The 25,866-nt window shown below is 47.0% G+C and overlaps 1 protein-coding gene across 2 annotated transcripts in view; it reads left to right on the forward strand.

Moving 5' to 3' along the window:
- The window catches only part of GABRG3 (gamma-aminobutyric acid type A receptor subunit gamma3), a 499,643-nt gene extending 481,687 nt beyond the window's left edge, over positions 1 to 17,956 (forward strand). Inside the window, exons 10-11 of one of the 2 annotated variants that reach the window (XR_012517919.1) lie at positions 2,730 to 6,114; positions 6,515 to 17,956. Coding sequence is in view for 1 of the 2 variants with exons in the window: in XM_003943678.3 (XP_003943727.1) it covers positions 2,730 to 3,011 (282 nt within the window). In the remaining variant the exon portion in view is untranslated. Of the gene's footprint in view, positions 1 to 2,729 lie in introns of both variants that reach the window. The other variant, XM_003943678.3, reaches the window with a different exon arrangement.
- The last annotated feature ends 7,910 nt before the right edge of the window (positions 17,957 to 25,866 follow it).

A 25,866-nucleotide genomic window follows, 5' to 3' on the forward strand; every position in this document is an offset into this window, starting at 1 on the left:
CAATGACATCTTTAGTACAGCAATGATGCTGCCAAAAGAAAGAAGAAATCCTTTCACACAGAGAGAAAAAGATAATATCACAAAATGGGCAGAAATTCTTTTTTTTTTTAAAAAAAGGAGAAAGTGGGAAAGTTTAATGACTTGGAAGAAAGTACAGAGAAACGTAATTCACAGACAGAAAGGGTGCGAGGCCAGGTGAACAGACACAGGCGACAGAGCTGCTGCAGGAGTGATGCTGGAGCCAAAGGGAGGACGTGTGTCCTCTGCTGAGTGAGAGCTGCCAGCTTTCCCACCTGGTTCTGAGCGGTCTGCACCCTGAGGCTGGCGCAGGAGCCCCCGTGACCAACACGGAGCAGCGGAAAGCAGCAGCCGCGGAGTGATGAGGGCCAGGGCCCCGGCTCCGTGCACGGTCACATGCGTGGCGTGGGGCTCGCTGTTCCAGTTGCTGTGTGCCCCTTTCCTCACCTGGGGAATGCCAGGCTGTGGAACTGCACGTGTGCCCAGCAAGCACGGGCCTCCGGGACACTCAGGGGGCCGCGCGATACACACAGACAAGAGGAGGGAGTCAGGGACCCCGCTGGGCTGCAGAGGACTCGGGAATCATTCACTGAAATCTCTATCTCGGGCATAGTTTGAAATTTTCATGACAAATGAGGAGGAGGCAGGTAAAGAAATTCTTAAGCTGTTTAGCGTTCTTGACATCCTGCATTTTGCTTCAGCCTTATTAAATGGAATTTGTTTCACTTCAAATGAGTGAATTACGGAGACATAATGAGAGCTATTTTAATTATTGTAAATACTGTCCACAGGCGTTTCCATGACTGTGGGTTTTTAGTTCCCTAAATAAAGTGAAATGGAGCTTTCTCTTGCTCCAGAAACCATCCTGCTGCCTTGCCTGTGGCCGCCAAGGGTTGCCCTTTAGATCTCTGGTGAGCCAGCCCCACACCTGCAGAGCCTTCTGCCTCCCAGTCTGGGTCCGAATCTTCCTGTGGGCTGCTGTGCCTTGCAGAGGCAGGCTTCTCCTCTGGGTCTTCAGCAGCCCCCACTTTGATCCACAAAGCAGGGAAGTACACAGAGGCATGGGGCTGAAGCAGTGCGTGGTCGAGTGGCTGGCTGATCACCGTGAAAGCAGACGCGTAGGAAAACCTTTATTGCAATTGTGAATAAAAGCACATCTTTCCTACCGGAGCTTGTCAGAAAGAGGCAGACCCCTTAAATGGAGTGGGGTAGAGGCAGGGAGCTTCTATGTTTTGGCAAACCCCTGGTGATGTTTACAGCTACTCGGGGCAAAGAACATTAATCCAGAAGAGAAGTGTGCACGTTAGGGCCCTAGGGACAGCAGACTTTCATTTCTGCCGTCTCAGCAGGATTGCAGAGGAGGAGGAGGGTGGGCAGCTGCACCATGAACCCCCACCGGTAGCAGAGGCCTGTAGGTCCCTCCTCACACAGAAATGCTTCCCCTTTAAGAGAACACACCAGTCCTTGCACCAGGCCGCAGGTGCTGACTCTGAGTGCCCCCTGATTTGTGGCTCCACGACTGTGCACGTGTCCGATCAAACTGAGGTCCGAAAGTAGGAGGGAAAGCTGTGCCGTGTCCTCTTGTGATCGTATTTTTGGGTGCAAGGCCAAGAGGTTGTCACGATGCTTTCTGAGGAATTCCGGACGGCCCCTGCCCAGCACCCAGGCGAAGGCCCTCGCCAGGCAGCCTGCTGAGAAGCCTTCCGTCCCCACCCCTGCCACTGACATGCCTGTCTCAGATCAGCGGGCACAAATGAAACAAAGCAAGCAGGCAAACATGCCTTTCAGTTCTCTTCTGCTTTGGAAATGGATCCCCTCAGCAGAATTCCGTGTAGTGCACACTTCACAGTGTTTTAGACGAGCTCAGCCTCTGTCCGAAGAATTCACGAGTCTGCTGGCAGCCGCAGGAGAGAGAAGAATGACTCCTCTCGTTGAGGAGTGAATAGCACGTTGTTCTTTCCCCTTTATCTGCTCCACTCGGACTTCCCCATGTCAAGAAGAGGGCCGGGAGGTAGAAGAGAATGCACTGCAGGTGTGCACATTTTTGGTTCTGCCTCTTGAGAGGGTGAGCAGTGTCCAGCCACCTCACACTGGGAAAGCCCCCTTTCACCAGAACCACATGGGACATGAGGGTCCTCTCATCACTCCTGCACGTCAGACCTTTCACTACTCCTAATTAGAAAAAACAGAACACATTTATCTGTCCACAGTTCAATATGCACACTGTTTCACATTGAAGAGATAAATACGTAGCATGTTCCTACTTACTCCAAATCCACAGAAAAGTAGACAGAATAGGGACTTCAAATGACTCATGCACATTCCAAAGGATGCTTAAACTTCTTCACTCACAATCTGCAAAATACAGGAGTTGAAAATGCAATGCAATTTTCCTTGCATTCGAATTGCAAGGAGAGAAAAGGCTGGGGTCTCCTCTCTCAGCTTTGGAACCCCCCCTCCTCGGCCTCCGTACAGGGAAGCTGCTTTTTCCTTCTTTCTTCTACCTTCCTTCTTGCCTGTTAAACTCTCTGCTTCTTAAAACCAAAAAAAAAAGCGCAAGTCTCTCCAGCACGGGAAGTGTGGGGGATGGGCATGTCCGCTCGCCCTGTTTATCTAGGAGACAGATGTAATATGAACCTATTGCTTTGTAGATGTCAGGGGTTTTTTATTGCATTTTGCAATAATTGTTGTGTCATTTTTGTTGCCTGCAGAACTATTCCCTCCTGGACATGAGGCCGCCACCACCTGCGATGATCACTTTAAACAATTCCGTCTACTGGCAGGAATTTGAAGATACCTGTGTCTATGAGTGTCTGGATGGCAAAGACTGTCAGAGCTTCTTCTGCTGCTATGAAGAATGTAAATCAGGATCCTGGAGAAAAGGTCGTATTCACATAGACATCTTGGAGCTGGACTCGTACTCCCGGGTGTTCTTCCCCACGTCCTTCCTGCTCTTTAACCTGGTCTACTGGGTGGGGTACCTGTATCTCTAAGGGTTGCTCACAGGAGAATGAAGAGCGTCCGGTTCACACCTGACCTTCCGTTGCTTCTCCGTTGGGAGTGGCAAGGAAGGACACTGGTCAGTGTATCTTGCTATAAATGACCTTTCAGCAACACAGGAAGTACTCAGCAAAGGTTTCTACTGTGTAGCTCACACACACACATACACACGCACTCGTGCTAATTGAGTTTTAAAGTAATATTCTTGCTAGTCCCTACTGAATTGTAGCTTGCTGTGTTTCTGGTGGTTTTTTTGGCTATTGGAAGCAGCTGATGATTACTCTTGCAAAGAAATCTGTAAAACGTGCAAGCGAATGCTGAGACGCTCTCTCAGGCCCCGGGTCCTTCTGCTAACTTCCTTCACAGCCCTGGGTGCCATGCCCACGCGTACTGGACCACCCCTGGCCGAGACCCACTCCTGCTGGCTCCGCCGGGGTTCTCTGAGCTCCAGTGTGAGCAGCGGTGGGTTTCAGCCCCAGTCTCCTCCCTCTGTGCCCTCTCTGGCTCCGGCGGCATCGTCGTTAGCTGGCACCGGCTACCCAGTAACGTCGCTCTAGGCCTGGGAAGAGTGCTCTGGCATTGTCCACGGTTTCCATCGGAGGAGAAAATAAGATTTTCAAAGTGCTCGTGTTGTTGGGTCAAAGATGATTATTTCTGAACATCAGAAGGTTATTTCTTTATTTTAACTTGGGAGGGGCAACAATATTTGAACTTCGGGTTCTCGGACTAGTTTAACAACATTTCACGTTAAGAGCTGTGTTTACTAGAATAAGGCTCAGCCCCAGAGTATGTGTCTAGCTTCCGTCATATTGTTATGAGTTCAGTAATTGTCTTTATTTTGCAAGGAAAGGTATACCGTGCTCATGGCCTGTTATCTTGAAACAAACACCAGAGTGTGAAGGACATGGAGATACATTTTTAATTTTATTTATTTATTTATTTTGAGATGGAGTCTCGCTCTATTGCCTAGCCAGGCTGGAGGACAGTGGTACCTCTTTGACTCACTGCAGCCTCCACCTCCCAGGTCCAAGCAGTTCTCCTGCCTCAGCCTCCCGAGTACAGGTACGCACTACCACACCTGGCTAATTTTTGTATTTTTTTTTTAGGAGAAGTGGGGTTTTGCCATGTTGGCCTGGCTGGTCTCGAACCCCTGACCTTAGGTGATCTGCCCACCTTGGCCTTTCAAAGTGCTAGGATTACAGGCCTGAGCCACCACACCTGACCGAAATTTTAAGAATTTCATAGTGAATATTAATTTTCAACTCAAACCAACTTTAGACGCAAAAAAAAAATGGGCAGTGGTGATCATCAAATATGTATTTTGATGAACAAGATTATTTTGTACTTTGAAATATGGATACATAGTAAAATCCCAAAGAAAAAAAATCCTCCCGAATCAATACTCTTTTGATATTTTTATAACACAAAACCAACTTGCTTCTCGCTGTTAGTTCTTTGTTACAACTGGATGGCAGCGTGAACTGCAGTACACTTTTTGAAACCTCTTTTCATCAGTAGGCAAAACGGAAGTCCTACCAGTTAGTCAATAATGCTTTGGCATTATTAAAATTTGGAACCAGAATCTCTGTGCTTCTCTCATCTTTCTCACACAGAAAACTGAATTCATTTCACCTAGAAAACATGATTTTAAACAGTCTATTGAGCATGCCATAATTACTCAGAAAAGTAAAATATTTTGCAGAGAACGTATAGAAAAGTGTCCATTTCACACAATTTCCTACATGTATACCAGACACAGAAGAGGATGGGAGTGGCATAGGCCAGAAAAATTGATATTAGATCTTATTGATTTTTTTTTTTTTTTTTTGAGAAGGAGTCTTGCTCTGTCACCAGGCTGGAGTGCAGTGGCACAATCTCAGCTCACTGCAACCTCCGCCTCCTGGGTTCAAGCGATTCTTCCACCTCAGCCTCCCGAGTAGCTGTGAGCACAGGCGCGTGCAACCATGCCCAGCTAATTTTTTTGTATTTTTAGTAGAGACGGGGTTTCACCGTGTTGGCCAGGATGGTTTCGATCTCTTGACCTTGTGATCTGCCCACCTCGGCCTCCCAAAGTGCTGGGATTACAGGTGTGAGCCACCGCACCTGGTCTGCCTGCTTATTTTTATTAAGATTGTTGCATATTAAATGAATGCAAAGATACAGATATATCAGGCCCCCGTTCTCAAGGATGGAGTCTGTACAGCGTGAGACATTCAAACTCATTGTTTTTCTCCCTGTCAACTCTCTGCCTTCGGGTTTGGTAGTTGCTACAAAAGCCACAAACCCATTGGCTTCAATTTAACAAATTTAGTTTTGAAAATAGTGTTTGTGAAGAAACAGGTTGAAAATACTGTCTTAAGTGAAGCGTCTCCTCTATTGGAGAGGTTCACACTCTGGTATTCTAGTTCTGTCTCTCGTACATAAGCAGCCCTAGCCTTAGCAGAGATATTCTGCAGGGACCCTGACCAGAGGAATCCAGGTCCCACCACAGCACTGAGCACCAAGGGAAGAGGGTCCAAGGACAGTTTTCTGACACAGTGTCCAACCTTTTGCTGGGTAAGTTCTAACAAGCTGAAGAATTGCAATCTGCTACATTTTAAAAGAAGTTCTGCAGAGAACTGAATTTTCTAGCAAAATTCTAATTGGGAGGAAAATAACCTAAAACAACTTTTTGATCACATGGATTTGTTCAGTTTTTACCTTCAAAGAGTTTTCCTGATGCCTCATGTTTGTTTCAAAACCACTCAATATTTGGATGTTTGTAGAAACCCTCTTGAAATTTTACATGTAGGATAAATACACCGATCACCTCAGTGTTCTGAATCCAGCCATTCTCTTCTTCCCCACCTCAGCACAGACGAGTTCAATGCCCCTTTTCCAGGAAGGAGAACCTTCATGTAAAGAAAGGCCAATGGATTTCACTAACTGAGCATCGTAGTGTAGATTCCTGCTACCCAGTAGGGGTCTGAATAAAAAGAGCTAAAGCACCCCTAAGACCAGGTCCATGCCGGCTTCTCTGCAGGTTTGCACAGTTCACGTTCTCCCTATCCGTCTCAGCTCCTGAGATGAGCCTTTTCAGTCCACAATACAGGAGAGGTGAGTGTGCCTTGCTGAGCTGCAGAGCTCAGGGGCTTCTTCAGATGTGCATGTTTACCGTCCAGAGGAAGCAGAGGGGCAGTGTGCGGAGAGTGGGAGGGAAGTTCACTTTCTTTCACTAATGACTCTCCTTGGCCGGATGCCTGATCAGGAGGGACACGTGTGGGCATGGGGCACAGGGCTGCTCCACACAGCTAAGCCCCAGCGTGCTTCGCATGTGGAATTGGGAACTATTTGGGGTGGAAGTTGTCTGAGTGATCTGCATTCCAAGGTGCTACTGTGTTCCTCACTTTCAGAAATACTTTAAGTGGAGGAGATGACAGTTTTGTATTTTGACTTGGAATCCAAATTTCTGACCACTGTGGATCACACTTTAAACTGTGACTGTGTCTCTTTTAAGCTTCATACTGGGTGCGGGGGAAAGAGAAGAAAAAGCATTTCACATTAATGGAATTGGAGAAAAATGTCACTTCAGAGCCTAGAAAGTTTCAGCTTCTGCAAAGTCCCAGTGCCACCTACCAGAACAGAGACTCCCTACGTACCAGACAGAGAAGAACAATGTTAGTATAATTTACTCTGGACCCAGCCAATACTTCCCCCAGTTTACCCAAAATATGCCTTAAAATGAAACAAAGCTCGAATAATACACAACTTGTAAGATTTTCCATCTCCAGCAGTCAGTCTATTTCATGCCAAGCTTTATTTATCTTTAATGAATGGAAACAGGATTTCATTTCTTTATATGCCAAACAGTCTCACCCTTAATTTTACATCAAATCAATTAAGTACAAAGATTTTGCAGGCTCTTCAGCTGAGAAGACGTTTGTCCTCAATAGCAAAGCATTTCACTCTATATAGGGGAAGTTGGGGTCAATCTAATCATCCACACAGTCCTTCTGATGGGGATGTGTGTCTCTGTAGAACCTTCACAGCAAATCATTTTAGCTGCTGAGTGCTTGCTGCAGTCAAAGTGAGTTTGCAGGCATGTTACTTCACTGCTGTGCAAACCAACCACACTCTGCAAGCCCCAGGAGAGGGGCCGGTTAGGCATTCTGCATTGACGGCAGTCCCCACAGCTAGGAAGCAGCAGGCCACTCTATCTAAAGGGCTAGAAGACAAAACCTCTTCTTCCTTAATCATTTTTATCTCAGCTGCCGAAATGGAAATTTTCTGTGATTTCCTTAGAGACTCCAAGAATTATACCTAGTCTCCAACCATTCTTCTCATCCCTGTATCAGTTCAGTGCTCTCAAGGCATAAAGCGCTTTGAATTCACTCCATGATCTTGTGACTTTTTGAGTGCTTTTTCTGAGGATCTTTAAACTGTTGTGTAAGAAACTTCATCTGCAATTTCTGTAAAAAAAACAAAAACAAAAACAAAAAAACAAAAAACAGTGAATGACGAGATACACATAATATGATGTAAATATACATTGAAGTATTAAGTTCTAATTGCACTGTTCACCTTAGACTTTAGGACACTATCATTTCCCAAATATTCAGAAAGGTTCTGGAAATAAGGGAGAAAAAAATCAGATGATGACTACATTGGAAATGTTAAATTTACAGTATTCTGCTGAGCCCCCTTCAAATCTCCCAAAATCGAGGGAGTATGTAATCTGTACATATTTTTTTCTCAAATTTGCCTGGAGGAAACATTCAGATTCAGAGACTTTGGCAGTGCCTCTGTGTTTGTGTTCTCTGTATAATCACGTCAAAGAACCAAAAAATAACACTTCAGGATAAATGACAGCCCCATCGCTGATCTCTCGTTGGCTTATGTTTATTATAAAAATTGATCTCTATCGTTCTAGAGAGAAAATGTGTATGTATTGAGATGATCGGATAAGAACTCAGCCATTCAGCATTTCTGGAAGAATAAAAACTTGGCTTTCTTTTCCTTAATGTCTAATAGTCTTGAAGACTAGCGATTAGGGCATTTCCATTCCTCCTTTTGGAATTTTACTGAAGCTAGCAACTTCGGGATGTCAGCTTGATCTAGTTGTAATAAGGCTTGTAATAAGTTGTAAGAAACATATGTCTATTGGTTTATTTTATTTTTTATTTTTTTGAGGCAAAGTTTTATTCTTGTTGTCCAGGCTGGAGTGCAGTCAGTGGCACCTCCACCTCCTGGGTTCAAGCGATTCTACTGCCTCAGCCTCCAAGGTAGCTGGGACTACAGGCGTGCATCACCACCCCTGGCTAATTTTTTTGGTTACTATTATTGTACTTTCGGTTCTGGGGTACGTGTGCAGATCATGCAGAATTGTCGCTTGGGTACACACATGGCAATGTGGTTTGTCCATCCCCCCCGTCACCTACATCTGGCACTTCTCCCTTTGTTATCCCTCCCCGACCTCCCCAACTGTCCCTCCCTTGGACCCCCCAACACACCCCAGTGTGTGATGCTGCCCTCCCTGTGTCCATGTGTTCTCATTGTTCAACACGCATCTATGAGAACATGTGGTGTTTGATTTTCTGTTCTTGTGTCACTTTGCTGAGAATGATGGTTTCCAGATTCATCCATGTCCCTACAAAGGACATGAACTCATCATTTTTCATGGCTACATAGTATTCCATGGTGTATATGTGCCACATTTTTTTGTCCAGTGTATCGTCAATAGGCATTTGGGTTGGTTCCAGGGCTTTGCTACTGTAAACAGTGCCACAAGGAACATATGTGTGCATATGTCTTTATGATAGAATGATTTATAATCCCTTGGACATATACCCAGTAATGGGATTTCTATTTCTGGGTCAAATGGAATTTCTATTTCTAGGTCAAATGGATTTCTATTTAACCTAGAATGGGATTTCTATTCTGCGTCAAATGGCATTTCTATTTCCAGGTCCTTGAGGAAGTGCTCACATTCTTCTCATCCCTGTATCAGTTCAGTGTTCTCAAGGCACAAAGCGCTTTGAATTCACTCCATAATCCTGTGACTTTTCGAGTGCTTTTTCTGAGCAACTTTAAAGTGTTGTGTAAGAAACTTCATCTGCAATTTCTGTAAATAAAAAAAAAAAAAAACAGTGAATGACGAGATACGCATAAATCCTGGTGAATCTGATGATTATGTGCCTTGGGGTTGCTCTTCTTGAGGAATATGTTTCTGGATATTTCCTGGACTTGAATGTTGGCCTGCCTTGCTAGGTTGAGGAAGTTCTCCTGAATAATATCCTGAAGAGTATTTTCCAGCTTGGATTGATTCTCTCTGTCGCATTCAGGTACACCTATCAAACATACATTAGGTCTTTTCACATAATCCCATATTTCTTGTAGGATTTGTTCATTTCTTTTTACTCTTTTTTCTCTGTTCTTGCCTTCTCATTTTATTTCATTGAGTTGATCTTCAATCTGTGATATCCTTTCTTCTGCTTGGTTGATTCAGCTATTGAAACTTGTGTATGTTTTGTGAAGTTCTCATGCTGTGTTTTTCAGCTCCATCAAGTCATTTATATTTTTCTCTAAGCTGTTTATTCTAGTTAGCATCTCATCTAGCCTTTTTTTAGGTTACTCGTTTCTTTGCATTGGGTTAGCACATATTCTTTTAGCTCTGAGAAGTTTGTTATTACCCATCTTCTGAAGCCTGTTTCTGTCAATTCAGATTCATTCTCCATCCGTCTTTGATCCCTTGCTGATGAGGAGTTGTGATCCCTTGGAGGAGGAGAGGCGTTCTGGTTTTTGGTGTTTTCATCCTTTTTGCACTGGTTTCTTCCCATCTTAGTGGTTTTATCTACCTGTGGTCTTTGTAGTTGCTGACTTTTGGATGGGATGTCTGAGTGGATGTCCTTTTTGTTGATGTTAAAGCTATTTCTTTCTGCTTCTTAGTTTTCCTTCTAACAGGCCCCTCTGTTACAGGACCGCTTGAGGTCCACTCCAGACCCCGGTCATCTGGGACTGCTCACGGAGACTGCAGAACAGTAAGGTTTGCCGCCAGTTCCTTCCTCGACTACCCTTGTCCCAGAAGAGTACCTGCCAGATGTCAGCCTGAGCTCTTTTTTATGAGGTATCTCTTTGGGCATATGGGGGTCAGGGAGTTGCTTGAGGAGACAGTCTGTCCCTTATAGGCACTCAAGTGCTGTGCTGGGAGCTCTGCTGTTCCATGCAGAGCTGCTGGGCAGGTACCTTTAAGTGTGCTGCAGCTGAACTCATAACTGCCTCTTTTCCCACTTGATCTATCCTAGGAAGGTCGGCTTTATTTATAAGTTCCTGTTGTGCTGCTGCCTTTTTTCATAGATGCCCTGCCCCACACAGAGTAGTCTAGTCACAGTCTGCCAGCAGAGGCTTTGCTGAGCTTGCTGCAGGCTCTGCCCAGCTGCTGTGTGAAATGCCTTGTGTGCTGCTGTGTGAACTGAGGCAGACTGCCTCAGTAGTGGGAGATGCCCTTCTTCCCACTGAGCTGGACAGTCCTGGGTCCAGCTGTGCTTGCTGCAAAACTCTCAATTCAGAGCGTTTCAGATTGCGTGTTTTTTGGGGCTGGTACCTGCCAAGCCAGATCCCCTGGCTCCCTGTCTCAGGCCCCTCCCTTTCAGTTGAATGGGCAGCTCTGTCTCCCAGGCATTCTGGGCACCAGTCAAAACGGCCGCCCAGATTTGTGTGAGTTTCTGTGTGCTGACCCGGCACCGGCTGAAACCACCGTGCTGAAAACTCATGGAGCTTTTCGGCCCAGGAATCTCCTGGTCTGTGGGCAGTGAACACTTGTTTGGAAATGCGGTGAGCACTCACCCTCTGCACTGTTCTCATGGGGAACTGCACTCCAGAGCTGTTCCTATTTGGCCATCTTGGACCTCCTCCTATTTTTTAAATTTATTATTATTTTTTGAGACAAAGTTTTACTCTTGTTGCCCAGGCTGGAGTGCAATGGCAGCTCCACCTCCAGGGTTCAAGTGATTCTCCTGCCTCAGCATCCCAAGTAGCTAGGATTAGAAGCGTGCACCACCATCCCTGGCTAATTTTTTATATTTTTAGTAGAGATGGGGTTTCACCAAGTTGGCCAGGCTGGTCTTGAACTCTTGACCTTCAGGTGGTCCACCCGCATCGGCCTTCTACAGTACTAAGATTACAGGCATGAGCCACCACATCCAGCCAATATTTACTTTTTTAATGCAATCTAACTAAATAATGCTTTGGGTTTTAATGTTGTCAGTAAAACCATTTATACCTTTTATTGCCCTGCTTACTTATAAAAGCCAAATTTTAGCCCAACTTAAATATAACAGTGCTGAAAAACTAGTTGAACAATCAGTCACTGATAAGTTTTCCATGTTTTAAGTTAACCAAGTGGGCTTTTCAGATTAGGTTATACAGGAGCACAAGCTAGAAAATAATTAGGCAGACAAAACATATGTTCACATACACACACCACTTCCAAAACAAACATTATTTGAATGTAGCATACGGGGTATTGAGGCGAACATAAATTGCCTTGCTTGAACAATTCAGATAATCGCCTACTTTCAGCACTTCTCTTTTCACATTTGTAAACACACACAGGGTTTTCCAGCCCAGTGAGCAGGCCGTACAACGTGAGGAAGATAATGGTTCCTGCAGGGAAGCCAGAGCCTTGAACAGGTGGGAAGGAACATCGACTGCCAATAATTAAATCCCCCAGACTGAGCAGGTAGCTGCGTTTTCTCTTTTCTTTTCTGGTTATTCAGGGTTCCTTCTTTGATTTTCCTGAGAAAGGAACATTTACACTTCCTGGGAGGGGCTTGGACCCGGATTTCTCACAGTCGCCTCACTTATTGAAGTTCAATCCCGGTGAATAATGTGTATGTGCCCAACACTTGCCATTTTTATTTTTGTGTTTCTTAGATGTCTAAGAATACGTGAGCAAGCCCACAGCTCAATTAGTGCAGTCCCCAAGATGTCAATCTTCCCCAAATGACAACATTGCCACTAACCACTTCTTAAAAAAGGATTCAAATTTCTGTTTTTTGCCAAACATTTTTCCAATACCCAGCAGTATGTAAAATGGACTCCTAAATCTCCTTCTGTAAAGGCACCTGTGGGCCCTGGAGCTACGTTGTCACTCTAGGGACACAGGGATCATCAGGACGGATGCCAGGAAGTGGGAAGATCATTACAGCAAGGCAGTGGGAAGGTGCGAGCATCCCCTTTCCATGTGAGATGGGCTGAGTTTTCACCCAGGAAGTCTGAAGTCTTGGGAAGGGCAGGTGGAGTTGCTCCTGGCAAGGGCGTGACTGGTCACGGGCTGGCATGATTTTCCTTTTGAGTTGACTGGAGTTTTACAACTTGATTCATTAGCACATGTGTGTGGGAAGATATGCCTGTGCCCACCCACACCACTTTCTTGGAACTCAAAGCTTCTCTAATCTGAGATCTATTCCAAAGGACAGTGCTTGACTTTAAATTTATAAAAGATTATCTGAGACACCGTGAGTAGAAGACCCAACCCACTGTCAGCTTCTAATTTTCAGGAGCAAATGATGACTGCTTTGATTTGATTAGGCTTTCTTGTAACAGGTTTTTATAAAAGAATATGTTTGTAACAGGAAGGATTTTTTAAATTATTATATTATATTGCACTTTACGTTCTGGGGTACATGTGAAGAACATGCCGGATTGTTGCATAGATACATACATGGCAATGCGGTTTGCTGCCTCCATCCCCATCACCTATATCTGGAATTTCTCCCCATGTTATCCCACCCCAACTCCCTACCCCCCACTGTCCCTCCCCTAGTCCCCCCAGTCCCCTGCAACAGACCCCAGTGTGTGATGCTCCCCTCCCTGTGTCCATGTGTTCTCATTGTTCAACACTTGCCTATGAGTAAGAACATGTGGTGTTTGATTTTCTGCTCTTGTGTCCGTTTGCTGAGAATGATGGTTTCCAGGTTTCATCCATGTCCCTACAAAGGACACGAACTCATCATTTTTTATGGCTACATAGTATTCCATGGTGTATATGTGCCACATTTTCCTTGTCCAGTCTATGGTCAATGGGCATTTGGGTTGGTTCCAGGTCTTTGCTATTGTAAACAGTGCCGCAGTTAACATACATGTGCATGTGTCTTTATAAAAGAATGATTTATAATCCTTTGGGTATATACCCAGTAATGGGATTGCTGGGTCAGATGGAATTTCTATTTCTAGATCCTTAAGGAATAGCCACACTGTCTTCCACAATGGTTGAACTAATTTACACTCCCACCAATAGTGTAAAAGTGTTCCTATTTCTCCACATCCTCTCCAGCATCTGTTGTCTCCAGATTTTTTAATGATCGCCATTCTAACTAGCGTGAGATGGTATCTCAATGTGGTTTTGATTTGCATTTCTCTAATAATCACTGATGATTAGCATTTTTTCATATGTTTGTTGGCCTCATATATGTCTTCTTTTGAAAAGTGTCTATTCATATCCTTCGCCTACTTTTGGATGGGTTTGTTTTTTCTTGTAAATCTGTTTTAGTTCTTTGTAAATTCTGGATATTAGCCCTTTGTCACATGGGCAGACTGCAAAAATGTTTTCCCATTCTGTTGGTTGCTGGTTCACTCTAATGATGGTTTATTTTGCTGTACAGAAGCTGTGGAGTTTAATTAGATCCCATTTGTTGATCTTGGCTTTTGTTGTCATTGCTTTTGGTGTTTTAGTCATGAAGTCCTTGCCTACGTCTATGTCCTGAATGGTTTTGCCTAGGATTTCTTCTAGGGTTTTTATGGTGTTAGGTCTTATGTTTAAATCTTTAATCCATCTGGAGTTAATTTTAGTGTAAGGTGTCAGGAAGGGGTCCAGTTTCTGCTTTCTGCACATGGCTAGCCAGTTTTTCCGACACCATTTATTAAACAGGGAATCATTTCCCCATTGCTTGTTTTTGTCAGGTTCGTCAAAGATCAGATGGTTGTAGATGTGTGGTGATGAACTCTCTCAGCAATTGCTTGTCCATAAAGGACTTTCTTTCTCCTTCACTTATGAAGCTTGGTTTGGCTGGATATGAAATTCTAAGTTGAAAGTTCTTTAAGGAAGTTGAATATTGGCCCCCACACTCTTCTGGCTTGTAGGGTTTCTGCTGAGAGATCCACTGTGAGTCTGATGGGCTTCCCTTTGTGAGTAACCCGCTCTTTCTCTCTGGCTGCCCCTAGCATTTTCTCCTTCATTTCAACCCTGGTGAAACTGAGGATTATGCGCGTTGGGGTTGTTCTTCTTGAGGAATATTTTTGTGGTGGTCTGTGTATTTCCTGGACTTCCATGTTGGCCTGCCTTGCTAGGTTGAGGAAGTTCTCCTGAATAATATCCTGAAGAGTATTTTCCAGCTTGGATTGATTCTGTCACATTCAGGTACACCTATCAAACGTGCATTAGGTGTCTTCACATAACCCCATATTTCTTGTAGGCTTTGTTCATTTCACTGTTTTTTCTCTAATATTGCTTTCTCATTTTATTTCATTGAGTTGATCTTCAATCCCTGATATCCTTTCTTTTGCTTGATTTGGCTACTGAAACTTGTGTATGCTTCGCAAAGTCCTTGTGCTGTGTTGTTTTTCAGCTCTATCAATTCATTTATATTCTTCTCTAAGCTGTTTATTCTCATTAGCATTTCATCAAACCTTTTTTCAACATTCTTAGTTTCTTCGCATTGGGTTAGAACATGTTCTTTTAGCTCTGAGAAGTTTGTCATTACCCACTTTCTGAAGTGTGTTTCTGTCAATTCATCAGACTCATTCTCCATCCCTTGCTGGTGAGGAGTTGTGATCCCTTGGAAGAGGAGAGGTGTTCCGGTTTTTGGCGTTTTCATCCTTTTTGTGCTGGTTTCTTCCCATCTTAGTTGATTTATCTCCCTGTGGTTTTTGTGGTTGGTGATTTTCAGATGGGGTCTCTGAGTGAGCGTCCTTTTTGTTGATGATGAAGTTACTCCTTTCTGTTTTTTAGGTTTCCTTCTTACAGGCCATTTGCTGTAGGACTGCTGGAGGTCTGCTCCAGACCCTGCTTGCTTGGGGAATCACCTGCAGTGGCTGCAGAATAGTAAGGGTTGCTGCCAGTTTCTTCTTCTGGTATCTTTGTCTCAGAAGGATACCCACCATATGTCAGCCCGGCCTCTCCTTCGTGAGGTGTCTCTTTGGATATACGGAGGTCAAGGGGCTGCTTCAGTACACAGTCTATCCCTTAAAGGAGCTCAAGTGCTGAGCTGTGACCTCTTGTTTTTCTGTTCAGAGCTGCTGGGCAGGTATATTTAAGTCTGCTGCAGCAGAACTCATAACCGCCTTTTTTTCCCAGGTGCTCTGTCCCAGGAAGGTAGAGCTTTATCTCTAGGTTCCTGACATGCTGCTGCCTTTTTTCTGAGATGCCCTGCCCAGTGAGGAGGTAGCCTAGTCACAGTCTGCCAATAGAGGTGTTGCTGAGCTGCCATGGGCTCTGCCCAGCTGCTGTGTGAACTTCCTTGCAGTTTTGTTTACAGAGGTATAGTTAGAACTGCCTCAGTAGTGGTGGATAACCTTCCCCTTCCCAGAGCTGGACCTTCCTGGGTCCAGCAGTGCTTCCTGTGAAACTCTCAATACACAGCATTTCAGATTGCTGGTCTTTGTGTGGGTGGGACCCACCAAGCCAGATCACAAGGCTCCCTTTTTCAGCCCCCTTTTGTTCAGTTGAATGGATACTTTGTCTCCCAGGTGTCAGTTGAAATGGCTGCCCAGATTTGTGTGAGTTTTTGTGTGGGTATCTGCTGCGCCGGCTGAAACAGCCATCCTGGGGACTTGTGGTGCTTTTCTGCCCAGAAATCTCCTGGTCTCTGGGCAGTAAAAATTCATTTGGAGATGCAGTGATCACTTTTACCCTCTGCATTCTCCCTGGGAACTGCACTCCAGAGCTGTTCCTATTTGGAGATCAGGAAGGATTTTCAGTATCATCAATTTAGTGAATGAGTGAAGGCCCCCACTGCAAAAGGCAGTGGTTCAGCGACTCTGATGGGGAGATCAGGGCACCCACTCATCTATCTAGCCTTGGCAGACCCAAGCCACCCTCATCCAGCCTGCCATGCCCACTGGTCCATGTACCTCCAGGGTCGTCTTGGGAGCTACAAAGAGGAAAGAAAGAAAAAATGTTGCATTCTTAAGCAATTAAAGATTGCTTCCAATGTAATTAAAAAATAAGTAATGTGGTAGAAGATGTACATAACTTGCTCCCTCAAGTTCTAAATTGTCACCCAATATGAAAGATTTTAGTGAAAGTAAACGATGCTACATTATCACCATCATCACTCTCGTCCCCTTCCATGTTCCTGCTAGTACTCAGCTATGGATTCAACGCAAAGGCTTAGAGCCTTTTCTAAACTACAGCAGATCCTACTCCAAAATTTTGCTTTCTAAAACATGTCCAGAACTGCTGTTTCTCCCAACAGTCCTGCCTGCCCTGCCTCAATCAGAATTCAACATTACTATTTAGGAGAACATTCCACCCAATTGCCGTTTGTTAATTGCTTTCTCTTTTTTTCTCTCCTTTTTACCTCAGTTGTTTATTTTATGCCTTTTTGTAAAGATAACATTTGAATTGGCTAAGAACTATCTACCTTTTTTCACTAAAATACATGCATCTCTGAAAGCTACAAATTTTGTGAGCTCAATCACTGTGCTGCTTATATAATTGGGGTCTAGGCTTTGGTTCCCCCTAATTTATCCTGGCATTTTTACTTTGAATAGAAATAAGCACAGGCAAGATATGTTCATGAAATTTATAGTGCTTATTATATTATCTCTGTTTAGAATAACTATTTTATTAAAACATTCTAAAGGACACTGTCCATCATTCTTGACATTTGAAATGGCTCATGTTGTGCTAGTGAACAGTCTACATGCTAATACGTTTGTACAACTAGTTGGCGGGTTTTCTTTTATGTGCAGCTCCTGTACTGAGCAAAAGGTTTGTCGTTTAGGCATGAATTTTCTGTGAAAGGTTTAGGAGAGTAATTAATTATTTTCAGGGATCCGACCTGCGTGTTGTTAGGAGCAAGAGGCCGTCTTGTGCTTACATGCAGTGGTCTGTGTGTTTGTGTCTGTGTGTGCAGTGGTAACACTAAAGCAACCTACTCATGAGTATCACTGTACCCATCACCCCCAAATTTAGTTGAAACAAGTAAAAAGGAGCGCGGTTTTCTAGCAATAGCATATTAGCTTACTAAGCCTCGGGTTAGGATAAAAAAGAAGTGAGGGAGAGGGGAGAGAGGAGAGGGAGAGAGAGAAAGTGGCCATCTGTGTATTTCCTGACACAGTGGGATCATGTTTTTTCCTTAAAGAAAAAAAAAAAGTCCGGCTTCCCTACCTGATCCGGAGTCCCTGGCGTCCGCAGGAGGCTTCCTCCTTCCTGGGGCCCCTGACCTCGCTGCTGTGACCTGGGTGCAGCCCTGGGCGACTCCTCGGTCATTCGTGCATTCTGGTCAAGTTGATCCTAGAAGCCAAAAGTCGTTTTCAGGACTCCGATGGCAGCAGCCAACCCCTCCCCTTGTCTAGGAGGTCGTGTTGGCGGGTCAAGGGAAGGGTCGGGGGGACGGATGGACTCCGCTCCGCCCCACGGGGTCCTTGCTCCGCGAGGCCGTGGTCCCAGGAACGCCCGAGATTCCAGAATCCGACCCACTTCGGACGCGCGGCCGACAGAGCCCCCGCCCTGAGCACGTGGCTGGCGTCCTGGTCCCACGGGGGGTCCCCAGGCGTCTCCCGCCGTCCCAGTGAAATGAGGGTGCACCTGCGCCCGACGTGCCTTGGCGACACGGGTGCCCCACGCCCCGCTTCGTGCGTCCGCCCCGGCGGGGCCTCGGGGCTGGACCGCCCCCCGTATTTGTATTCGGATTCCTACGTTTGTATTTCTAACGCGAATAAACGCACTTGTCACAAACGCCTGAGCCGGAAGTGGACGCCTTTCTGGCCTGGGGGGCCGGGAGCGCGCGGGAGGGTCGCGGCGGGCAGGGGGTGACCCGACGCCCCTCTGGGGAGCTCGGCCCGGGCGCCTTCTGCAAACGGGCATTGGGGCGACTTTCCCCGGCAGGAAGGGCACAGGTGGCCTTTCCAGGGACGCGCCCGCAGGCCACCCTCGGAGCGCGGGAAACCCCGTTCGAGCCGGGCCGGGCAGGGGTGCCACCCTCCAGGCCGCACCTGCCGCTCGGGAGCGGGTGACTCGGCCGGGAAGGCCCCGGACCCGCCGGCCACGCACCTGGAGGGGGCTGGACACCCGGAGAAGGTGCCGCAGCCCCACGTGGAAGGCAGGCCACACCGTCACCGTCACCGTTGCAGACAAACGAACACCGGCGGACCGAGGCCGCTGCGGACGGGAGGGAGTTACGGCCTGTGCTGTGGTCCATGTGAATGGAGACACGTTTTAACAAAAACAGACCACTCTAGGTCCCGGGTGGGGGCTGCGCTCACACAGCGGGGTGCGGGTGGCGCGACTCTGACGCATTTTTTGCAGCCTCTCACCGATTCTGTGGGAGCCCTAAACCCTCGAAGGGGTTTTCCGACCTGGACTGGGAGGTATGGCAGCAACTGCTTCTTAGATCGCTTCAGCCTGGGCTGGAACAACACTGAGCGTTTTCTGTTCGTGAATCCCCCTCCTAAATCCGCCGCGTTTGCCTTGCTTTCAGAGCAGTGCCTAGGCCCCGCCAGAGGTTCATTAAAACAACGGCTGATGCTTCCTGAGGACTGACCTCGTGCTAAAAACGAGGTACAAACTCAATCACTCAGTCCTGAGAGCACCATATAAAGGGAGTATTTGTCTTACCACAATTTTGTTGATGAGAAAATGGAGACTTGCCCAATATTCTAAACCTAGGGAAAACAAAACAGAAAAAAGGATTGAAACGCTGGGAAAGGTGACTTCAGACACCTCGAAACTCCCCTGCTCAGCTGCTGCACTCTGCCAGCCACGTCTCCAAAACCTGGAGACTGCGGAGTGGACTTCCGAGAAAATTAATATGCCAGACATTCACTTTTTAGCTAATTTAAACACAACTTTCTTTTTTGAGGGGGGACCTTTACTTTCAAAGGGATCGTTTACCAATGCGCACAAATGGCATAATGAGGTCAGCTGTGTTTGGTGGGGACCCACAGAAATCGGTAAGCTGCTTTCAAGGAGAAGTCACACACAGAGGGCTCCCGTGCTGGGCCGCTCGATTGGGAAGTGAGGAGCAGAGGCGACCTCTTGCACAGACGTAGAGCAGTGGAGACTGCACATCAGGCCAAGGTCCTGACTACTCACTGCCAGGTTGGAACTGAAACTGTGCCCCAACGAGTTAAAGAGTCCAGCAACTAACAAATTCTTGAGCTTGCAGGTGGCAGGTAAGAAAGACAGAAACAGCCACTGAAACACTCATGAGATAACCAGACTTGCTGAAATAGGTTGCAGCCAATATGGCCAACTAGAGTCTGCAGCGCATGAGGTTGGTGACAACAGTCTCATTTCCATTCCGTTTCACTCCAGCTCCCCCCAGAATTGCACGTGACCCATGAGGTAACATCAAGAGATAACTGCCCACATCCAAGGACCTTCCAGACGGCCCCTGTCCTTCCACCACTCACTCCTAACCTCAGAAACCACCCCCGGAAGCTTTTATCATAAAAATAATGCAGTGAATCCAGCACCGGGACATAGATTTGAGCTTGACTTCCAAGATGCACTATTTCCAAGAATGGCACCATCCACCCAGTGCCTCAGGCCCTGAGCAAGGTCACATCCACGCACAGCCTGCAAGTCCTGTTCCCCAGGAGGCTGCAGGGTCTCTAGTATCTGTATTGGCAAGAGCCCAGGAGCATGCATGGGAATTTATTTTAAGGGTTTTAGAACCGGAAAGGACCAGCTTTAATGCTGATGTGGCTGTATTTATACATAAAGGGATTAAACAGCACCGGAACCTTGAATACTAAGGTTTAGTTCTTAAAGTTCCTGGTGGATGGTCGTTCCGGTCAGGTGACTGCTGAAACCTGGATTTGCAGTTGCCGACAGCCAGAGAAAATGAGCCGCCAGCCCCCCACACACACTGTTAGGGGACAGGCCAAGTCCGTGGAAAACGGGGATGTCAGAGTGGGTTTCCCATGTGCAACTCATGTGAACATAGGTCGGGGACGGGTATCCGCCACACCTAGAGTCTGAGAGAGGCATTCACGAGGCAGCCCCAGCAACCGCCAAAGCTCTGTAGCAGGCTGCAGGTGATGCCATGATGGAAGAGGTCACCAGGAACCTGGGGTTTGCGGTTCCAGCGAGAATCACAAAGTCTGAGAGTCGCAGGGCCAGGTGACGTGACCTGACCTTCAATGACTCTAACAAGCTGCAGGGACCGAGCAGAGATCAGTGTTTTGACCCGGAGGCCTGAACACCACGGGCGTGATGCCGCCCGTTCCCCAGGACACTCGCCGTCTGCCTGGCTGCAGTGTCCCCGCACTGCGCCCTTTGCGTCCTGGCGCTGGGGTTAAGTGGTTCCTCCTCCTCAGAACAGATACGTGTCCCAGGTATGAAGTGGCCTGTCCCGTCCACACAGCACCTGTATGTCTACAGAGGGCCTCTTCCCTGCCACGGCAGACCACGTAACGTTGCCAGTTAAACCAGAACTGCGGCAGTTCTCATAGATTTCTGAATGGTCTAGAAAGGAGTGCTTTTATCGGAGGTGAATGTTTCAATAGCAGTGTACGGTCAACACAAAAATACATCCACAACCCTCCAGTCCGTAACTCCACTGAGGACCGATGCAATGGAAATAAAGGCAAGAGACCTAAGTGTCAGAGGAGTTCCGGTGTTCACAGGTAAGAGAGAGCTGCCAAGGTTGCTGGAGACTCACCTGAATCTGACCTGTCACCCCCACCACCTTCAGCCACGCCCCACAAACGTGAATAAGTGGAAGTCTCCTCACCATATTGATCCAACATGGAGCGGAAAACCAGGGCAGACAGGTGAAGAGGCAGCCAGCTGCATACACCTGTTAGAAAGGTAAACCGAGGCACAGAATTTTAGAGTTCATCTGAGTGAGTAGTGATTCAGGAGTCAGGCAGCTTTGAAGCAGAAGTGGTTTGGGAAAGTCACTGAGGAACCCAAGGGGGAGGCTTGTATGAGGCCCACAAAGAGGTAACAGAAAGGGAATGTTTGGTCAGCTGCAGTTCAAGGTTGCCTTACTGAGTCTAGCCGCTGGAAAGTCCCTAGTAAGATAATTTTAAGCGGGTTTGCTGCTTGTTAAGGGTTGAGCTTAAGTTTCCTTTTTTTATTATTATTTAAAAATTTTTTAGAAACAGGGTCTCACTCTGTCACCCAGGCTGGAGTGCAGTGGCACCTTCTTAGCTCCCTGAAGCCTCGGGCTCCTGGGCTCAAGCCATCCTCTGGCATCAGCCTCCTGAGTTGCTGGGACCACAGGTGTGCACCTGTAAAATTAGCACAGCCTGCTTTTTTTGTTTTTATGTTTGTAGATAGGAGGTCCTCTCTGTTGCCCAGGCTGGTCTTGAGCTCCTAGCCTCAAGAGACTCTCCCAGCCTCAGCCTCCTAAGTGCTGGGATTACAGAGACAGAGCACCACACTTGGCCAGATTCCTTTTTTCTTTAATACAGGCATTTGCAAGAATTAGACCAAGTTAAGTTTTCCTTGTGTTTTTGAAATCAAGCAAGGTTAAGGTCATGTATGCGGCCCGACTGATTTGTCCGCTCAGGGATGCTTCAGGCCTGGTTTCCATTTCATTTCACTGCAACACACCAGACCTAACAAGCAGCAGTATCTGGCATTTTAAAAGCAAGATGCAGAAATGGTCAAATGACTTGGTGATGGAAAGTTGAATTGTAAAAGAGCTTAACTCCTACACATTTTTTTTTCCCAAGGGGGAAGAATAATTGAGTAAACCAAACAAGAGAGAAAATCCAAAGCTGAAGGGAATAATTTTCCATAAAATAAAAGCCCTCTGAAAAACAGAAAGTTTAAAAAGCCAGTCATTTTCGATCCATTTTTCCTGCCATTACACAGCCATTGTGCCTAATTTCTAAACATTTCCAAAATGTGGCTGCTGAAAAGCCTGACACTTGTGACTAAAGTAAGGTTCCTAAATGCTTCTCGGAAGAGTCTGATTTACTAGGTCTGGAGCAGGACCCAAGAATACGCGTTTAGGGAACCACAGGTCTAACCGGACTAGGAGGAAGCAGAGAGGGAGCCCAAGGGAGGTGTGAATCTGAGCTCCTCCCATCCAAAGGAGAGGTACACATCAATCAATTAAACAGGTAACTGAGAAAGCATCTTGAAATTAGATTGAAATAAGAAGTGTTCTCGGTAAGCAAGGTAATCCCGAAATTCAGCAGTCTGGCCTCGCATGCTGTACCGGCCTGGGTAAGCTGATAGGACAAATAAACTCCGAAATCTCGGGGGTTCTCACCTCACAGTTACCCCCAGCCCCACCCACCGTGCAGAGCTTCGGCTTTCCTTTACCATGTCCAGCGGATGGGGAGGGGCGGACGAGAGGCTTCGTGCAGAGGGAGTTTATGGGCTGGGCCTGAAATGGCAACTTTTCATCAGCCAGAATGGAGGAAGCTGTGGCCACGGTCACCCCTGGCTCACTGCAGAGGAGGCTGGCAAACAGCATGCCCAGGAGGAAGAGAACGTGGATTGTGGTGAGTGAAAGCCCCGCCATGCAGGTGCGCACGATTAAAGGGTGACCCTCTGCAGTTCCGATGTCAGAAAACATGAGGAATCCCTGGAGATCATACGCACTCCGCCTGGTCTCTGGGGGACTCAAAGCATGGCGGGGCTTGACACTGGAAATTCAGACTGGGCCCATCCAGGTGCACCGGTCAGTCCACACTTGCAGGTACATTAAAATGTGAGAGGCACTGTCTGTGCCAATCCAAAATTGTCTTCAAATTTTAGCTTAGTCTTAGGGTAACTTTCAAGGTCAGTGGGAATAAAACGACTCCAATTTGATGAAAATGTGCCAGACATTTCCACTCACATCACCTCGAATTTAACAGTGAGTAAAATGATGATTTCATAGCACGATGACACATTCCAAACCCAGACCCCCTGGTGCCTGCATCTGTCTCCAGTTCCAAGTCCTAAGAACTCTCTTGAGAACTCGTTAAGCACACAAGGAACACATAGGCTCAGAACGCACACAAGGCAGCCCTGCGTACAGGTAGGTGGGGCTGTTTGAGAAACTCAGATCAAGTGCAGCACTTCAGAAAGCCCTGGCAGTCACCGTCACGCTCATGACTGATTGGGTAAAAGTCGCACCTGTGAGTGTGGGCCTCATCTGATTTTCACTCTCACACCAAGCTCTGTCGGGCAGCATTGGCAGGACAGAAGGTCTGCATTATTTCTCTAGGGAAAGTCTTTATCTGTCAAACGACGAGCTCTCTGACAAACTCACTGCCCCTGGGTCCACAAGACACAGAATCTCCTGTGCTCTACACGAGAGATGGGGGGAAAGTGACCCCAGAAGGTAACAGAAAGGTGTTCTGTAACTTCAAATACCTTCCCCAAAGTGGGTCGCTTTTTGCCTCCTTTCCAAATCATCCACCAAACACATTCTCTAGAAGAAAAATCTCCTACTTTGGTTATTGTAATTCTCCCTGGTCACTGGTTCATGGGCACTCCATGGGTCATGAGAAACAGACTAGCTGATCTCATTCCAAACCGCCTGTGAGCCAGGTGCAAAGGTGCATGTGAGTATTAACCATTTCACCTAAAAACATCATTCAGTATTCTTACTTGTTGGGGGAATTTCCAGCAGAATACTTTCATAACGAGTATTATACATTGGTGAAATTTCAGCTTCACGCTGTACAAATGCGAGATTAGGATTTCTCTAATAAGTGAGGAGGCATAAAGGTGTTGAGCTGGGTTTGGTGGCTTACAGCTGTCACCTCAGCACTTTGGGAGGTCAAGAGGCGAGAATCGCTTAAGGCAAGGAGTTCAAGACCAGCCTGGGCAACACAGACAGACCCTGTCTCTACAAAAATAAAAACAATTAGCTAGCCATGGTGATGCACACCTGAGGTCCCAGCTGCCCAAGAGGCTGAGGCAGGAGGTTCACTTTGGCACAGAAGTTTGAGGCTGTGGTGAGCTGAGACGGTGCCACTGCTCTCTAGCCTGCGCCACCGAGCAAGGCTCCATCTCTGAAATATCAGCAAGGACTGTTGCCCAGGCTGGTCTTTTTAGACACAAAGAAGAAGAAAAAGATGCCGAGAGCAGAGCGTTCCGTACTCTTCAGGCTGTGCGGGAGCACCGGGGAAGCGCAGGGGGCGGCCTCCACCTGAGGAGCTCTGCTCGGGATTTAACTGATGCCCCTTCTTAGAACAGGGAAACTCAAAAAGGATTCGGAAACGTGGATGCTATTTAGGTTGGCCTCTCTGGCCTTCTGCCAATGTGATGGACGCGCATGGTCACAGCAGAAACCCTGGATGACGAGAGGTAACGCACTCTGGGTGCACGGGACAGGGCCTCAGGCACGGACAGAGCGCCGTGCGTGTGGGACCCCGCCGTCACCGCTCCGTCAAGCCTGCCGTGCTTGACTGACAGGCTCGGCCGCGTTCCAGGGGAAGCACAACTTCCCCAGGAGTGTGACTGTGGGGCGTGCACCTGGCGCCTTTGCTGCTATCCTAGCTGCTTTCGACTTTTCTCTCTGAATTTAAAGGTTGGCTGTAGCAAACGCAGATGCTAGATAAATACACCAGGCACAGAGTTCAGAAATACCGAATTGCTTCACTCAGGAAGTATTCCGTGGAGTCTCACGGAAGAAAACACACGAGCACACATATACATATGGTGCACACACATGCACGCACACACACGCATGGATGCACACACGTGCACGCACACACACCAGGCTTAAGAATTTTTCCTTCTTTTTGCTTTTCACTTGATGACTCCGTGGTAGAATTTAAACACTGAGAGGACCTGAGAACTGCAGAAGAATGGTGGACACGCAATGACTCGTCCAAACCTCTGCACAAACAAGTCTGAGCAAACACTAGCCTGGTTTTTAGCAGCATGAGGCTATGTCCCTCAGAAGTCCACAGCCCACCTTAAAATTCCTGCAAGGGAAAACTCGATGCTTCCAGCATTGATTTGTTCCAACAAAATCTAGTCTTTGTTCCAGCCAAAACCTGGTGATAGGCAGAGAGGCCCCTACACCTCATCACGGAGCAGTCACTTTAGAAAGCTTGCAACCATGCATTCTTTGTCTGCCCTTGAGAATGTCAGTCTTCCGCCACCGAGAACTGTCTCCACAAGGACCTGGGAGCCATCTCTTTGAAACAGAATCTTCCAGGGAAATGTCTTTGCCCTGGCTCTGCTCCCAGGCAGTGGGGGAGAGGACGGCCTGACTTGGGTGGTCTCCTCCCTCTAACGTGCCCTGTTGCCTCCCGGGGGACTTTGCTTCCTTTCCAGATGAGCACCGACGAGCTGCCTAGTCACACGGAGCAAGCCTCCTCAGCACCCGCGGTGCCTCCCCTGGGCACAGCCTTGACGTGCCCCTGCCAGATTCTGTGTCGGGGACATTGAGCTTAGCTCACACTGGACCGTCTTCCCTACTGTGATACTTAATAAAGTCTGTCCTTATTGCTCTGTGTCTGGCTTTATCTTTGACAAACCTAGGCTACGACATCATCCTAATTGTGGCATCCTTCAAGTTTCTGCTATAAACAAACTTCGTGGGGTTTCTTGAGACCGAGTCTCACTCTGTCACCCAGGCTGGAGTGCAGTGGCGTGATCTCGGCTCACCGCAACCTCTACGTCCCACATTGTTCAAGCGATTCTCCTGCCTCAGCCTCCTGAGTAGCTGGGATTACAGG

This window comes from Saimiri boliviensis, chromosome 5, assembly GCF_048565385.1.
Source record: "Saimiri boliviensis isolate mSaiBol1 chromosome 5, mSaiBol1.pri, whole genome shotgun sequence".
NCBI lineage: Eukaryota > Metazoa > Chordata > Mammalia > Primates > Cebidae > Saimiri > Saimiri boliviensis.